This window comes from Capra hircus, chromosome 9, assembly GCF_001704415.2.
Source record: "Capra hircus breed San Clemente chromosome 9, ASM170441v1, whole genome shotgun sequence".
Lineage (NCBI taxonomy): Eukaryota > Metazoa > Chordata > Mammalia > Artiodactyla > Bovidae > Capra > Capra hircus.
This window is the reverse complement of record NC_030816.1, coordinates 17,098,252-17,116,675: the sequence shown is the minus strand read 5'-3', so window position 1 is coordinate 17,116,675 and position 18,424 is coordinate 17,098,252. Positions and strand designations below refer to the sequence as shown.

Sequence of the window (18,424 nt, the reverse complement as noted above, 5' to 3'; positions counted from 1 at the left end):
GAGGTAAGATCATCTTGGCTTAAGCAAGCAGGCCCTAAATCTAATGACAAGTGTTCTTGTAAGAAAAAGACAAAGGGATATTTTAAAAAGAAGAGGAGAAAGCCTAAACCAGAAAATGTATAAAATGAACCTGGAATATCCTATCAAATAAATCAATAAAGAAAAATACCAAATAACAAAAGGAGTCAGTAGACAAAGAAAGAATATTTTGACCATCAAAAGCAATAATGACTGCACTGAGTTGAAATACATGTGTAAAAACCAAAAGTTCATTATGATAATAACCATCACAAAACCTCCCTTTTACAGATTACTAGAACACAAATTCATTACTCTGCATATTTTTGCTATTTCTGAAAGAACTGTATTTCAGATTCCCTTATTTAATAATTTCAGTTAAATATAAAAAGGAACAACAAATAGAATCACCATTTCACATCTCTTAATGATACAATTAGTACAACTTATAGCAAAAGTAGCCTAGTTTCTCCAATAAGTTAACTGCATGGAAACAAAAAGGGGAAAATGTTTTAGAAAATGACTGAAGAGGATATAATGACTGAATACAACATCTGGACCTTGTTTGGATCATGACTTGAGAAACTGAAAAAAACAAAGACATCTTTGACACAACAGAGGAAACTTCTATACAGACTATACTAGATATTAGATAATGTGAAGGAGCATGGACTGTGTATGGAGACAAAGGGAAAAAGGAAATAAACAGAATGACTGCATCTGGCTTTCACTTTTAAAGGATCATTGTGAGGATAACTTATGAGCTAAGACTGGAAGAAAAAACAGTTAACATATCACTGGAGTAATCTAGACAAGAAACCAAGGTCTAAACTAAGGTAGTCTTAATATAAACAAAGTAAATAAGATCAAGTTATGAAGGAGAGAAAAATTTATAAATAGTGAAAAATTACCATAAAGAGGAGTCAAAAATGACTTTCCAGTGTGTAGTTCATTCAACTATATGAATGATAGTGCCATATGCTGAGATAGAAAAATAAGAAATGGAACTGATTTAAGACAGACAAAAACATAATATTCAGTTGCGGACATGGTTAAATTTCAGATTTCTGAGTTTTCCTAATGTCCATTATCTGGTAGAAATATGGGTATAGATCTGGCAGTCAAGTAAGTGATACAGTTCAGAGAGTTGTCAATGTAGAACTGAAGCCACAGAATTGGATGAAATGAACCTAAAGGTGTGGAACTGTGGTGCTGGAGAAGACTCTTAAGAGTCCCTTGGACTGTAAAGAGATCAAACCAGTCAATACTAAAGGAAATCAGTCCTGAATATTCAATGGAAGGACTGATGCTGAAGCTGAAACTCCCAATACTTTGGCCACCTGATGTGAAGAGCTGACTCACTGGAAAAGACCCTGATGCTGGGAAGAATTGAAGTCAGGAGGAGAAGGGGATGACAGAGGATGAGATAGTTAGATGGCATGACAGACAAGACTTTGAACAAGCTCCAGGAGTTGGTGATGGACAGGGAAGCCTGATGTGCTGCAGTCCATATGGTCAAAGAGTCAGACACAACTGAGTGACTGAACTGACTGAACCTAAAGGACATTAGAAAGCAGACGAGAAGACCACGAAGGAGACCACAGAAGCTGTAAGAGACCTAGAACTAGTGCCACAGAAAAGAATGACAATGAGGAGGAATGAATCAACTCCACTAAATGCCACAAGATGGTAAATAAAGTTAAATATAGGGGAAGGTTATTTAGCTTATATGCACAGTACATCATGAGAAACGCTAGGCTGGAAGAAGCACAAGCTGGAATCAAGATTGCTGGGAGAAATATCAATCACCTCAGATATGCAGATGATACCACCCTTATGGCAGAAAGTGAAGAGGAACTAAAAAGCCTCTTGATGACAGTGAAAGTGGAGAGTGAAAAAGTTTGCTTAAAGCTTAACATTCAGAAAACGAAGATCATGGCATCTGGTCCCATCACTTCATGGGAAATAGATGGGGAAACAGTGGAAACAGTGTCAGACTTTATTTTGGGGGGCTCCAAAATCAAGGCTGCAGATGGTGATTGCAGCCATGAAATTAAAAGACGCTTACTCCTTGGAAGGAAAGTTATGACCAATCTAGATAGCATATTCAAAAGCAGAGACATTACTTTGCCGACTAAGGTCCGTCTAGTCAAGGCTATGCTTTTTCCAGTGGTCATGTATGGATGTGAGAGTTTGACTGTGAAGAAAGCTGAGCACTAAAGAATTGATGCTTTTGAACTGTGGAGTTAGAGAAGACTCTTGAGAGTCCCTTGGACTGCAAGGAGATCCAACCAGTCCATTCTAAAGGAGATCAGCCCTGGGATTTCTTTGGAAGGACTGATGCTAAAGCTGAAACTCCAATACTTTGGCCACCTCATGCAAAGAGTTGACTCATTGGAAAAGACCTTGATGCTGGGAGGGATTAGCGGCAGGAGGAGAAGGAGACAACAGAGGATGAGATGGCTGGATGGCATCACCAACTCAATGGACATGAGTTTGAGTGAACTCTGGGAGTTGGTGATGGACAGGGAGGTCTGCTGTGCTGCAATTCATGGGGTCGCAAAGAGTCGGACACAACTGAGCGCCTAACTGAACTGAACTGAGGGCAAGGTTCCATTAGATTAGGGAATTACATATTTATCAGTGACTTCTGGCAGAACAATTTCAGTAGTTGGTTAGGCAAGACTCCAGATTACAGTGACTTCTAGAGTTGATACAAGAGAAAGAAGTTGAGAATTCAAATATAGGCAATTTTTTCAAGATACTTTCTGACAAAGAAACAAAAAAGAAAACTATAGGGTGATAGCTAATAGACAACATAGATCAAGGGAGGCTTTTTTTTTAATAAGAATTTATACTTGTTTAAATGATGACTGGAAGCAGTGATTCATTTACAGGGTTAAAAATGTAGTGTCATTAAGAAGATGGACTAGCAAAACTATATGCAGTTAATCATTTTAAGACTATATTAAAGACAAATCCTTTACTTAAGTGAACAGGTATTTTTGACTATGCACTATAGCACATCTACAAAAACTTGAGAACAAACGCCAAAGCCGTTGCTCAAGATTAAATAACAGCACATTTGTATTAATATAATACTTGTGTTCCACAACAGATTTCAATAAAGATAATAATATTAGAAATACTTTCGAAAACCATTCACTGGGTATATACTATCAAGTTATTACTAAATGTAAATATGACCAAGATATTCTACTCGCTTTCAGGTCCTCACATTGTAATAGGGAAGACAGGCAGATAAATGGTTAATTATAAAACTACTTAAGAAGTGCCAAGATATAAGTAAGTATAAGCTAAAATGGGACACTTCAAGAATATAAAAGTTTAAAGAGAAAAATATTTTATTTGTATTTCATTCATATAAATTATCAAAAAATTTCCAAAGTAGAGCAAATTCTTAAAAATAAAATGTTTAGGGTCAACAAGAATTAGAAGAATTCAAAATGTCAAAATGATATAAGAAAAACAACACACTGGACAAACTGACCAAAAGATAAATGTAATGATCAGAATTTCAGAATTAAATGACTCCTTAATAATGCATATATACACATATTTAATTTGTATTTAAATACAAATCGGTGTTTAATTCATAAATTTAACAAAAGATGAGGAACTTAATACACTTGAATGATTAAAATAAGTTACCCATTTTGAAATATGAATATAAAATAAGTTTCAAATTAAATAAATATTCATATACTGCCCTCATAGGGCAGTAATACACAGATCATTTAAAATATAAACAGAAAACATATTGGACTCTTTAGATACAATTTATTCCTAATTATCTTAGTCAATGAAGGAGCAATAATTGTATGACTAATAACATGAGTCATCTAAAAATAATTAATATACTAACTTTTATATATGCTGGATCTCTTCCTTATTTGGGAAACATTTCAGTTCAGTCGCTCAGTCATGTCCAACTCTTTGAAACCCCACGGACTGCAGCACGCCAGGCTTCCCTGCCCATCACTAACTACTGGAGCTTACTCAAACTCACGTTAACCTTGTTATTTCAATAGGTGCCGCCATTTTTAAACAGCCAGGATCAAAGATTCCATTTACAGATAATTTGGAAGCTAACATTCTATATTGGAGAAGGAAATAGCAACCCATTCCAGTACTCTTGCCTGGAAAATTCCATGGACTGAGGAGCCTGGTAGGCTACAGTCCATGGGGTCACAAAGAGTTGGACATGACTGAGTGACTTCACTTTCACTTATAGGTAAATAAATCAAATAGGTTTTCAAATGTGATTTATTGTACCATTTTTTTTCTGTTACACTGCATTTTTACTACATATCTTAAAAAGTAGCACTGTAAAAGTGAAAGATTAAAAGAAAATAACTTACAATAATACTTGTTGGGACTTCACGAAGAGAGTATTCTGTTTTATTAGGAAGACTTTGATTGCCAAGCAGCTCAAAAACAGCAGGATAAGATAACAGGTTCACTAGTGCTAGAAAAGACTAGGCGGGAAGAAAAAAAACTGTTCAAATCATTCATTTTTTTTTCTCAGTCACATCCACTGAAGAGTCATTAATGCAAATGGGAGTTTTTAAAATAAGCCTAATCAACCCGTAAAACTGAAATATATGCTTCTATGACAAGTACAAAATAGTTAACATCAACAATAATCTATGTACTGACAATGCATAAAAACTATAAGAAAATGTAACTGAGAGTTGGAAAATGTTTTAAAATATCATGTATCTCTGACAGTTTGGTTCTGACAAAAATGAAATGATACATTTTTCTCATTCTTTGGATTGTTATACCTGATGTGTAAGAAAATATAATACTTCAGGGCTCTGGGGCAAGATGACGAATTCTATATATTACGGCACTCAGATCACAAGGCTATTTTCAGCATTTAACTGTCGATACATTCACTGGAAATTCAAGTAATATATTAATGATTACAGTTAATTAGAAAAAGCTATGGCTTTTCGTATCAAAATCAGCTCGTTTTCTCATGCAATTTTACCAAGTTAATCTCTCCATGAAAACTTTAAGCTCCTGCTCTTCTCTCATTGACAAGAATCCGAATATTTTTCTCAGGCACAGGTCATTCTTTTGATGCCCTGTGTAAAAGTATGCAGTGGGTGCCCATTACTAAACATCAGATCTAAACTTCTTAGCATGACTTTCAAGGCACTTTATTGACACTTTTCTTCCCTTCAGTCTCAAAAGCCTCAGTTGCCATTAAGTTTCCTCAGCCTGAAATCATCACTGCAGTCAATCAAATCTGCCTGCAGTCTCCTTCAAGTGACTGCCACATATACAAACTTTTCTTATCCTACTAAGGAGCTCCCTCTAGCCCTCCCATTGACCTATTATGTTACTTTATAAGCTTTCAAAAGTTTGCCACATATTTTCTAGAAGGCTTTCTTATTAAGTCTATCCACATCTAGAAGCCCTATATTCTGTTAATATGTGTATATTTAGTTTTTATTATATTAATTGCACTTATTTGTAACTATTAAGTTTTCCTCTTGACAGTTTAAAATGTTCACTAGTCTCAGAAATTCTGAAGATCAAACACATAAAGAATTTTCACTAAAATAAAAAATGATTATACTACCAAATGCAATCTACAGATTCAATGAGATCCCTATCAAATTACCAATGGCATTTTTCACAAAAATAGGACAAAAAACTTCACACCTCATATGGAAACACAAAAGACCCCGAATAGCCAAAGCAATCTTGAAAAGTAGAATGGAGCTGGAGGAATCAATCTTCCTGACTTCAGACTATACTACAAAGCTACAGTCATCAAGACAGTATGGTCTGGCACAAAAACAGAAATACAGACCAATGCAACAAGACAGAACCCCCAGAGATAAATCCACACACCTAAGGTTACCTTATTTTTAACAAAGGAGGCAAGAATATACAATGGGGCAAAAATAGCCTCTTCAATAAGTGTTGCTGGGAAAACTGGACAGCTATGTGTAAAAGAATGAAATTAGAACACTTCCTAACACCATATACAAATATAAACTCAAAATGGATTAAAGACCTAAATGTAAGATCATAAACTATAAAACTCTTAGAGGAAAACATAGGCAGAACACTCTGAGACATAAATCACACCAAGATCCTCTGTGATCTACCTCCTAGAGTAATAGAAATAAAAACAAAAATAAACAGTGGGATCTAGCTAAACTTAAAAGCTTTTGAACAGCAAAGGAAACTATAAGCAAGGTGAAAAGACAACCCTCGGAATGGGAGAAAATAATAGCAAATGAGACAATAGAAAAAGGATTAATTTCCAAAATACAGAAGCCGCTCACACAAGTCAATACCAGAAAAACACCCAATCAAAAAAGTGGGAAAAATACCTAAATAGACATTTCTCCAAAGAAAATATACAGATGGATAACAAACACATGAAAAGATGCTCAACATCGCTCATTATTAGAGAAATGCAAATCAAACTATGATGAGATATCATCTCATACTGGTCAGAATGGCCATCATCAAAATGTTTACAAACAATAAATGCTGGAGAGGGTGTGGAGAAAAGGGAACAGTCTTGCACTGTTGGTGGGAATGTAAATTGAGACAGCCACTATGGAACTCAGTATGGAGATTCCTTAAAAAAAACTAGGAATAAAGCCACTACAGGACCCAGCAATCCCACTATTAAGCATATACCCTGAGGAAACCAAAATTGAAAAAGACACATGTACCCCAAGGTTCACTGTGGCACCATTTACAATAGCTAGTACATGGAAGCAACCTAGATGTCCACTGACAAATCAATGAGTGAAGAAGCTGTGGTACATATATACAATGGAATGTTACTCAGCCATAAAAAAGAATCTATCTGGGCCAGTTCAAATGAGGTGGATGAACCTAGAGCCTGTTAAATAGAGTGAAGTCAGTCAGAAAGAGAAAACAGATATCATATACTAATATATATACAGAATATGGAAATATGGTACTGATGCAATTATTTCCAGGGCAGCAATGGAGTTACAGACATAAAAAAACAGACTTACGGGCACGGGGGTGGGGGGCAGTGAGTAAGGAGAGGGTGGGATCTATGGAGAGAGTAACATGGAAACTTACATTAGTATATGTAAAATAGACAGCCAATGGGAATTTGCTGTATGACTCAGGGAGCTCAAACCAGGGCTCTGTAACAACCTAAAGGGGTGGGATGGGGAGTGAAGTGGGGGGAAGGTTCAAAGGGAAGGGACATATGTATACCTATGGCTGATTCATTTTGATGTTTGGCAGAAACCAGCATAATTCTGTAAAACAATTATCCTTCAATTTAAAAATCAATAAATTTTTAAAAAGGAAAGGAAAAAAAAGAATTTTCACAAAAATCAGAACACTGAGATAATGGAAAGAATAGTTTAATTCAATTTCTCATTTAATAGATGAGAAAACTTGAGGACCAGAGAAGCGAAAAGGGTCTTGGTCAAAGACATATAATCAAAAATTTGATAGCAGAACTAATTGCATCTCCTTATTTACAGGCTAAGATTACTCACTACAAAATAAATAATCTTCAGACACTATTTAACAGTATCACCCTAGCTCCACAGTCCTGGTTATTCAATAAAATTTTCTGTGGTGATGGAAATTTTATGTTCTAAACTGTACAATATGATAGTCACTAGCTACATGTGACTACAGATAAGCACTTAAGATATGATTAATGTAATTGAGACTGAATTTTTACTTTTAGTTTTCATTTAAATTTACACAGCTATGTGTTATTGTCTAGCATACAGCAAAAGCAAAGCTATAGAGAGAAGGAAGGAGAAACTGGATTAAAACTTTTAAATGAACCTCTTTATATATGGAAGCTACATCATTGTTTCCTAAAATTCAAATGACAATAAAATTAAATCCCCCCCAAAAATAGAATCCACATATAAATGAAATCATATGGTATTTGTCTTTCTCGATCTGACTTTTCTCGCTTAGTATAATACTTTCTGGGTCCACTCATGTCACAAATGGCAAGATTTCATTTTATTGTATAGCTGAGTAATATTTCATTCTATACCTATACCACATTTTCTTTATCCATTCATACATCAGTGAATGCTGAGTTTCATAAATGAATGTTGAATTTTGTCAAAAGCTCTTTCTGTATCTACTGAGATGATGTGATTTTTACCCTTCAATTATTAATGTAGACTATCACACCAACTAATTTTCAGATACTGAACCATCCTTGTAACCCTGGGATAAATCCACTTGATCATGGTGTATGACCCCTTTAATATATGGTTGAGTTTGATTTGCCAGTATTTTATTGAGGATTTTTGCAACTACCTTCAGTGATACTGCTCTATATATTTTTTTCATAGTCTTGTTTCTGAATCAGGGTGATGTGGGCCTCACAGACTGAATTCTGAAATATTTCTTCATCTCAAACGTGGAATAGTTTAAGGAGAAGGATTAACTGTTTAAATGTCTGATATAATTCACCTGTGAAGCCATCTGATCCTAGGTTTTTGTCTGTTGGGAGTCTTTTAAAAATTACGAATTCAATTTCATTATTGGTCATCTGACTATTCATATTTTGTATTCCTGATTCAATCTTGAAAGATGGGCAAAATCCTAGAAATATACAATTTCTCCTAGGTTGTCCACTTAATTGGCATATAATTGTTCATAGTAATATCATGACTTCTGTGATACTAGTTGTAACTTCTTTTTCATTTCCAATCTATTTGGGTCCTCTCTTTTTTGGAGAAGTCTAGCTAAAGGTTTATTAATTTTGTTTATCTTTTAAAAAAATCAGCTGTTAGTTTTACTGATCTTTTCTATTGGTTTTTTAGTCTCTATTTCTGTTTCAATTTTTATTATTTCTTTCCTTCTATTACATCTGGGTTTGCTTGTTCTTTTTCTACTTTCACTTTTACTCTCTATTTCTGTTTTGATTTTTATTATTTCTTTCCTTCTATTAAATTTGGATTTGTTTGTTATTTTTCTAGTTCCTTTAAGTCCACGTTTATTATTTTGTCTGATGTCTATGATATTTATTAACTGAGAAAAATTATAGTATAAAATAAAGTTCAGTTCAGTTGCTCAGTAGTCTCCGACTCTTTGTGACCCCATGAATCGCAGCATGCCAGGCCTCTGTCCATCACCAACTCCCGCAGTTCACTCAGACTTATGTCCATCGAGTCAGTGATGCCATCCAGCCATTTCATCCTCTGTCGTCCCCTTCTCCTCCTGCCCCCAATCCCTCCCAGCATCACAGTCTTTTCCAATGAGTCAACTCTTTGCATGAGGTGGCCAAAGTTCTGGAGTTTCAGCTTCAGCATCATTCCCTCCAAAGAAATCCCAAATAAAATAAAGTAGGAATATCATAAAAAAAGAATGTACTTGCAAGACAATTCCCAAGGAACACTGGTATTTCTGCCTGTTTATTTTAAAAACACAAAGTTAGAAATGAAAGAAAGGAGGGAAAGGACAAACTTAGGAAAGGCTGCTGATTGTAACTGAATATGGATTAAAGTCTGGATGAAGCAATTTGAGAGATACTTAAAATCTATACATTATTAGATAAATCATTTCTTACCTTTTGACAGCTTTGGTCAATAGGGTCCACTGGAGTAGATCTGGGATGGGTTACTCTAACATCATCTCTTCCACATTCCAGATTGGCCCATAATTCAGTTATAAGTGCATTAATAAACCCTAGGAAGAATTTTATATCATATTTATAGTATATTACTTCTTTGAATTGTGGCAGAAAGGCATAATTATCCTTCTGATGAGACTGTTCCACAATGACGAAAGACATACTTGAATCCTGTATAAGAAATAAACTCTAACCTTGGTAGAAATTAGTGCTGATATTGTTAATATATGCTTATGATAAAACTATGTAATGACTAAACTTTCATTATTATGAAACCATGTAATGACTAAACTCTCAAAACTATTCCCCTAGGGGACTGAATTTTGAGTCCCAGTTTTTAATCCTCTAGTCAATAATCTCTCAGTAGTTTTCATGAAAAAAAAGCAAAAAAGTTTACACGTTACTCTGCAAATGAGCTAACAGTAAAATGCAGCCTGGAAGGAGGCATCAGGAGGCACCATAAGCAACCGCAGAGTACATGTGTTCTCTTTCTCTAATGTAACTATCCTTTTGTATTTCCATATGCTTAGAACAGTTCTCTATTTCATACAACTTTTGGTTCTATACAGTCTTCAAATTTTCCTGAGTCAGATACTACATATCTAAATGAAAGTGACCATTGAGTTTGATTATCAAATTCTTTTATGAGGAATCAAAGCATATGGAAAAGTGTAAAACAGAATACCTAATCATAAAATCAGTAATTTAGCAGTAACACATTACAGCAGAATGGGTTTCTAGTGTAACAAAATATACAGGCTCTGAAATCAAGACTATCAGCATTCAAATTACTAATCTGCCAGCTTATTAAGTTATATATCCTTAAATCTTTTGAATTCTAACAGCATCAGTTACCAATGTGAAAACTGAAAAAGTGCTACATTTGAAGGTTGCTGTAAAGTATAAATGAAACGATATACATAGAGTTCTTTATGCAGTACCTAAGACATCATAGGAACTCAGGCAGTGTCAGTCTTCCTTCCTTTGTCCTATGAAAAATTGCATTTAATCCTTTGAAGGAAAGCTGGATACTATAAGGTTTAGAAGCTTAATGACTCGACCAACAGGGAAATCTGGGATTGAATCTAGTCTTCAAATGTTTCCATTAATGTGCCCCTGAGTACTATAAATAAATTTGATTTTATTCTAAGTAAAGCAGTAAGTGGTTCACTTAGGACAGCTTCTGCCAAGAAATATGTTTCATAATATAAGCAGTCCAAGTAAGTTAAGCCAAAAAATACTTAAGATTTAGGTACACCATAGAAAAATATTTTCATTTGAGGAGAGACTCAATAGTGACCACTGAGGTTATGATTCTTCACTTCTAAGGTTTAAATATAATCACAGCATCTCTATCAGAGACTACATCTGGTCTCTGGTGCAGGGTTCAGGTAACTTTACAATATATTAAGTCTTCAACATTTGAACATCTTAAAAATCCAATCTGTAGTAGATAATACATGCTGACTATAAACTCCAGAAATAGTGGTGAAAATTAAGTGGGTGAGAATCTTTCAAGAAAGGAAGAGAAAAGGGAATAAGAAAATGATATGTATGTGTGACAACTATTATGACTATAAATATTGATTCATATATAAAACACTGAAACTGAGCATTAAAGCCTATCAGATGGAACTATTCAAGAAAAGATGATACACTTTTGATTCATGAAGTAACAAGTTCTTAAAGCCATTAGGTATATCTTAGTTTAGGTTCATTATGTACCTACCATTGTTCTGAGGAAAGAACATATATTTTACAGAAAAAAAATTCCTAGTGAGATTTCATGGAAGAGAAAAGGAAATACCATTAACACTCTTTTACCTATGGCCTAACTTGGGAAGAAGAACTTCAGAGTGAAATAGCCGATACTTGATCATGGCAGCTGAATTTTGTATCGACTGGCTCATTTTATTTAAATTATATTTTTAAAGAACTTACCTGAATTTTGTAGAGCTATTGCACCTGCTGCTGTTGATGCCACTTGTGTAACCAAAACTCCATAACCAAACTTTTTATGCCTGCTGATCTAATGTAAATAAGAAAACATGAGAAGCAGAAAAACATAGCATGCTACTATTTTATTTACATTTTATATGCAGACTTACTGATTTCTTTATTAAAATGCTAGACAGTCTTTCAAGTAAAGATAATAAGAGCAGGAAAAAAAAACTATAATGATCAGTGAGTTAAACTAACAAATATTTTCGACAATCTTATTTCAGAACTAGGCTCTGGTACCAGCCCTAAAACTAAGAAGCTTCATGACCTTAAACAAGTCACTATGTCTCTAAGTCTCTTTATATATAAAATAAGCGACTTTGGACTAAATGAAAAGAGATTCCTTCTAACTCTTATTTTTGTTATCTTACTATTTTATCCTTTAATGGTTCTTCAATAATAAATTATCATTGATTAATCTGTATTGACTGCGAATTTTTACACTGGGCTTTCAAATAAACAGCTTTAAAAAGAACAATGGTATCTTCTTAAAAATCATCCTTTTAGAGGCAATATGATTCTTTTTTCCCAAAGGAGGAAGTTATACACACATGCACACACACATAAGCCTCATTTAATATACATTGTAGAAAACCAGAAATAATTGCTACTTCACAGAGAATATTATACATATACTCATGGTAAAGTTCAGAAGTATCTCTTAGCAAAAATCACAATAAGGAAATAACAAAGACACTATAAAATGTTCCTCCTTCCTCAGATTTCATAGGTCAGCCTGATCTTAGCCAAAGTGTTTGACTTCTAAATAGAGCTAACCATTTAGAATTTGTATTTTTCAACATTTTATTAAAAGGATAAGCATATATTTCAATCAAATATTTAAAATATAAACTATACATTCTGTTTTAAGGGCAAAAAAGGGGGGGAACTAAAAGACTGGAAAAAAATTAGGCTTATTTCTTCAATTTTTTGCTGCTCACAACTCTATAAATTTGCCTTCCAAATCTCATTCTCCATGTTCCTTACTTTACCATCCATTAATTCAGCAAGTAGATAACATAGAAGTACAGCAAAGTAAGTGTTTATCTTTTCCCACATGCCTTTTTCCATGACAGGAAGAAAAACACCTTACTCATCAATCACCCGAAATGACCCTACTAATTCAGATACGTAGCCATAGGGGTCTCCCAATCAAAACTAAATACTAAAAAAGAAGAGGCAAAGAAAACTTTCAGAGAAGTTACAGGGGCTTCATTAAACAAGACTTAGATTTCATGGACACTGTTAAAATATAAGACCAGAATCTCAGTTCTAGAATTACTGCCATCAATAACTACATGTGTGAACACAGGCAGATCATTTATACCAGCTTGAATCTCAACATTATTTTCAGCAAAATTAAAGAAAGTCTAGCTGCTTTCTTACAAGACAACTCAGAGTCTAAATTTTCAAAAAATGTCTTGAATGGTATAAATTGATATTAAAGTATTATACTAAATTATATGGTTGTAATTTACTAAGGTCCAGGGAACATCTTCTATTACAACTAATAGCACAATACAAAGGAAGATCAGATTGCTTTAAATTTTATGAATATAAAAAAAATAACATCTAATCCTAGGTATATTATCACAATAGTAAAAAGTTGTGTCTGAACGGTCTCAAGCATCTGAATGAGAAAGAAAAATGTCTTTGAATTGCTTGAATATTTTCAGAAATGGAACAAAAATGAAAACCCAAATGGTTAACTAGCATACAAGGAAAAATTCAAACTCACCAACAGATCAAAACACAATTTATATAAACTTTAAAAGCCTGAAAAATTCTACATTTGCTATATTATGAATGTCTGTGTCCTGCAAAAATTCCTAAGTTGAAATCCTAAGCCCCAGAGGGGATGGTAGGAAGTGGGGCCTTTGGGAGGCTATTTGTGAAGGTAGAGAGTGATCATGAAAGGGATTAATGCTCTTCTATAAAAATAAATAAATAAAAGATCCCCAAGAGGCCCTAGCCCTTTCTGCTAAGCTACAATAAGAACATCAAGAAACAGCAACTTCCAGAGATAAAAGGAAACCCTTTTAAAAGCATACCTATGCTGATTCACTTCCCTGTACAGTGGAAATCGACACAATATTGTAAAGCAACTATACCCCAATTAAAAAAAAAAAAAACAAAGCAAACAAAAACAACAGCAACAACAACAAAAAGTATACCTATGATCCTAAGAAGCTCTGAAGTCTAGGGATATTTACTGTAATAGCAAAAAAAATGAACATACTCCAATGATCTCTGTGAGAAAGGCCTAGATTTTAAATTTAAACAGTAGCAATAATAAAAGCCCTCTACAAATATATTTATTTATTTCAAAATGTGAACCCTAAACTCTCATTGACACATTTAGACCCAAAAATGGAATTCCATTGAGTTTTAATATATCCAGATGTCTGATATATTTATAAAACATCTGGATGAATGAGTTTTTCAATTTCATTCAGTTGTTTCATCTTGTAAAATAGTCATAGATACCAATATCAACTCTAATGCTGTCTTGAAAAAATATCAAGTTAAACATTACAATGCTAAATGAGTTTTTAATTGAAGTTTAATAATCTCTTCACACAAAGAACCAGAATGATGTTCTTAATGTCTACAGAATCAAAAGTTCCTTTTGCCTGTGGCAGATGAGAATTCGCACCTGCAATTTTTTTGCGTATCGGTTGAACATAAATGTCACACATTCGTTGATGGCACCTGTTCTTTGAAGAAGCAGTAGTCCTTTGGGAGTGGCAGCAAAATTTAGTAAATCATCTAACAAATTCTCTTCCCAAGCCATACTGAAAGAGGTAAAAAGAATGGTATAAATGTCTTTATTATTCTCAAAACTGGAAAAAAAAAAAACTCAGCTTAATACTACCAACAATTAAATTTACAGAGAACACACTGGCTGCAAAGTATTTAACTGTTTGAAAATAAGATAAACAGCATGGCTTCCTTAACAGTGAACTGTTATTCTTTTTTCTACTATCTAATAATTTTCCTTCACTAAATGAATCGAATATTAACTGCACATATCAGCATTTCATTATACCAAAATTCTCTCAACCAGGCCTTAATCTCATTCCACATCTCTTATTAAAATTCTGCTGTGCCTAAATTCCCCAAGCTCCAGCTCTGCATTATTTCTATACATCCTTTTCATTAAGGAGTATTTGTCTTTTGACTTTCTAAAGTATATCATGCACTTTATTTTCACTGGTTATTAGTTTTACTTTTGGAGAATGACATGTTTTTCCTCAGAATACTTCTAAAAGGCCAGTAGCATTCTCCAGAGAAAAAGAAAAGGACAACAACTCAAAACATTCAGAAGTCATATAGTAAACAGGAGAGTCAGAGCTAGAAATCTGGAACCACAGGAAGGGATATCAGCACTTCATCTGAAGTATCAAAGTAAGATAAAATTTTCTACCCATCCTATTCCTACTTGCTTGGAAAAACAAGCTGGATATTAAGATAGGTAAAAATCAAATGTTTATATGTACAATGAACAGTGTGGAAATGTGTGTCCTTTTGTTGCCCAAGGAAGTTTCAGAAGCATGTTTTGAAACTGGTAAGAGATCTGAAATCCAGGACTTTTCTGATTAAAAAAGAAACAATCAGTACATGTTGACAGATATCCATCAGTGGTGATCACAAACCAATGGTCAAAGATATAACCATGTTAAAACACAAAATAAATATCTCTTGGATAAAGAAGGACAAAGAAGTAGGACTGGTTTTGAAGTAAATACAGATGAGACAGAACATACTAAAAGCTTTCAAATACATCTAATCAAGAGTCCAAGAGAACAGAAGAAATATTTGAAAAATACTAAGAATTTTCTAGATCAAAAAAAAGGTATCAGTCCAGTCTATTGATTAAAAAAAAAAAAAAATCAAAGTACTAAGCAGGAGTTAACTATATCCCAATATAAAATTTAAAAAAAAATTTTAAAGTATCAAGCAGGATAAACTTAAATCACACAGAAGTAGCAAATATCCAAAGAAAGAAATTAAAAGCTATGAGAGAAAAGATATGACCTATACAAGTGGTTATACTAACAGATTTATCAGTTACTACTTACTCCAGAAGACACTGGAGTAAAACCTCAAATAGTACCAAGAAAGGATGGTCTATCCAAACTTTTATGCCCAGATAAACTACCATTTAGAGGAGAGAAAATGTGAGATCTCAAAAGCTCTGAACAGGAGGTGGGGGTGGTTTGTGTGGGCTGGAAGGAGAATAGCTATTTTCAGACACAGAAAGATCAGTTTGCTTTCCTCAAAGCCGTAAGAACAATTAAACAGTTTAGTTCTATTACCTTAAGACCTATAGTTAGAAACTTAAATACATCTTTCAGTAAGGGAAAAAAAGGAGCCTATCAGAAAGAATGGCCTACAAGCTTCAACAAATGGTGTAAAATAATAGATACAAATTTAATATCTGTGTGAAGACATAAACTAGGTGATTAAAAATATTAAACCAAAATTCTAGATAACTATAGCAAGACAGAACTATAGAGTATTTAAAGGAGCAGTAACTGGTCAAGGTATGTTAAACTCCATACTGCTTTTCAAAACATGATATAAATACCCAATTACTTTATACTTTCTTAGAAAAATATATGGTTAAATGTATATTGAGAAATTAGGAACAACCACTTAAAGAAACATAACAGTGATTTATAAAGTCAAAAGAAAGGGGAAAATAGGATAAAATGTACTGATCTAAGATAAGGAAGTAAAGGAGAAAAGTAAAGAAAACAGAATAGAAATAGAAAATACAAAAACAAAAATAAGACCCAAACATCAGCATTGCAAAAATGTAAAAAACTTAAAACTCATCTAATAAAAAATAGGAATTGTCAGATTGGATAAAAAATTCAAAATTTACTACTCCGAGTGACAGAAAATAAAGAGATGAAAAAAAAAATACTTTAATAGGCTGACCCAATCTCCATCTAAGCTCCTTTTTCATCAGCTCCCATATAGCAAGAAATGGCCATAGGGCACATCCAGCAAGATGTTCACAAAAATGTTAATGAGAAGAGATTTCTTTCCTAGATAAAAGTAAAGAATGAAAAGAAGCCATTTGTCTCTACAACCTTTTTCTTCTTCTTCGAAAGCTGTGAGCTCTAGAGGTTAGCCATTGTGCAACCTTGAGCGCAAAAAGAAAACATCAGTGATGTTTTCTCCTAAGAAAAGGAGGCTGGATCTCAAACTGCATCAATAAGTCAATGCCTGATAATATTTCATGAGATTTTTTTGCTTTATGAAAAAAAGAAAGCCTTACTGAACTATCTGAAAATAGATATATCCTTAACTAATGTACTCGGCAAATACTAACTAAAGCAAAGTATATATACAATACTAGTATCATATAATATAAAACTTAATGGAAAGAAGTAATGAGATACTACCGTAAAAGTTTCCAAGAAACAGCGAATTTTTATGTTCCTAAGGGATTGGGGGTAGGAGGAGAAGGGGACAACAGAGGATGAGATGGCTGGATGGCATCACTGACTCAATGGACGTGAGTCTGAGTGGACTCCGGGAGTTGGTGATGGACAGGGAGGCCTGGCATGCTGCGATTCATGGGGTCGCAAAGAGTCAGACATGACTGAGCGACTGACCTGAACTGAAGAGCATAAAATGCAAGTATGTAAAACAAAACCCCAGAATTACAGAGAAAAATGGACAAATCAACTTTCAAAGTGAATGATTATACATAAGCAGACAAAATATTGGTGGTGATATTAAAAAATTTGGAATATCTCTATCTACTTCCAATGAAGAACATAAAATAGTATTTTCAAGTAAAGACAGATTTTTAACTGATCCTGTACTAAAACACAAAATCTCAACCCACCCAAAAGTATATATATCTACAATGTTTTCTGAAAAGAACAGAAATGAATTAGAAGTCAACAGTATAATACAGTAGTTAAAGAAAAAATGATATTTTGAAAGTTAAATACATTCCAAATATTTCATGGATTTAAAGGGCAAAATCAAGATAATATTTTTAAGAGCTTAATAATGGAAGTGTTACATATGAAAATGTATTAAAGTTAGAATGTCTGATGTAGATTTCTTCTATTGATATCCATTCTCAATTGTCTTTTCACTTGCTCTCCTATGCTACTAAAGTGAAAGGAGAAAAGATAGAGAAGGAAAGAGAACATCAGCAAAATCAACAAACACATGAAAAGATGCTCAACATCACTCATTATTAGAGAAATGCAAATCAAAACCACAGTGAGGTACCACTTCACACCAGTCAGAATGGCTGTGATCCAAAAATCTGCAAGCAATAAATGCTGGAGAGGGTGTGGAGAAAAGGGAACCCTCCTACACTGTTGGTGGGAATGCAAACTAGTACAGCCACTATGGAGAACAGTGTGGAGATTCCTTAAAAAATTGCAAATAGAACTACCTTATGACCCAGCAATCCCACTGCTGGGCATACACACCGAGGAAACCAGAATGGAAAGAGACACATGTACCCCAATGTTCATCGCAGCACTGTTTATAATAGCTAGGACATGGAAACAACCTAGATGTCCATCAGCAGATGAATGGATAAGAAAGCTGTGGTACATATACACAACGGAGTATTACTCAGCCGTAAAATAGAATTCATTTGAATCAGTTCTGATGAGATGGATGAAACTGGAGCCGATTATACAGAGTGAAGTAAGCCAGAAAGAAAAACACCAATACAGTATACTAACACATATATATGGAATTTAGGAA

General features: G+C 33.9%; 1 protein-coding gene across 2 annotated transcripts in view; it reads right to left on the bottom strand.

Moving 5' to 3' along the window:
- Positions 1 to 18,424, bottom strand: part of TBC1D32 (TBC1 domain family member 32) — a 193,378-nt gene that overhangs the window by 107,617 nt on the left and 67,337 nt on the right. For both annotated transcript variants that reach the window (XM_018053005.1, XM_018053006.1), the window contains 4 exons: positions 14,328 to 14,466; positions 11,612 to 11,699; positions 9,608 to 9,726; positions 4,401 to 4,517 (listed from right to left, as the gene is read on the bottom strand). In XM_018053005.1, the coding sequence (XP_017908494.1) occupies positions 4,401 to 4,517; positions 9,608 to 9,726; positions 11,612 to 11,699; positions 14,328 to 14,466 (463 nt within the window). The remainder of the gene's footprint in view (positions 1 to 4,400; positions 4,518 to 9,607; positions 9,727 to 11,611; positions 11,700 to 14,327; positions 14,467 to 18,424) is intronic.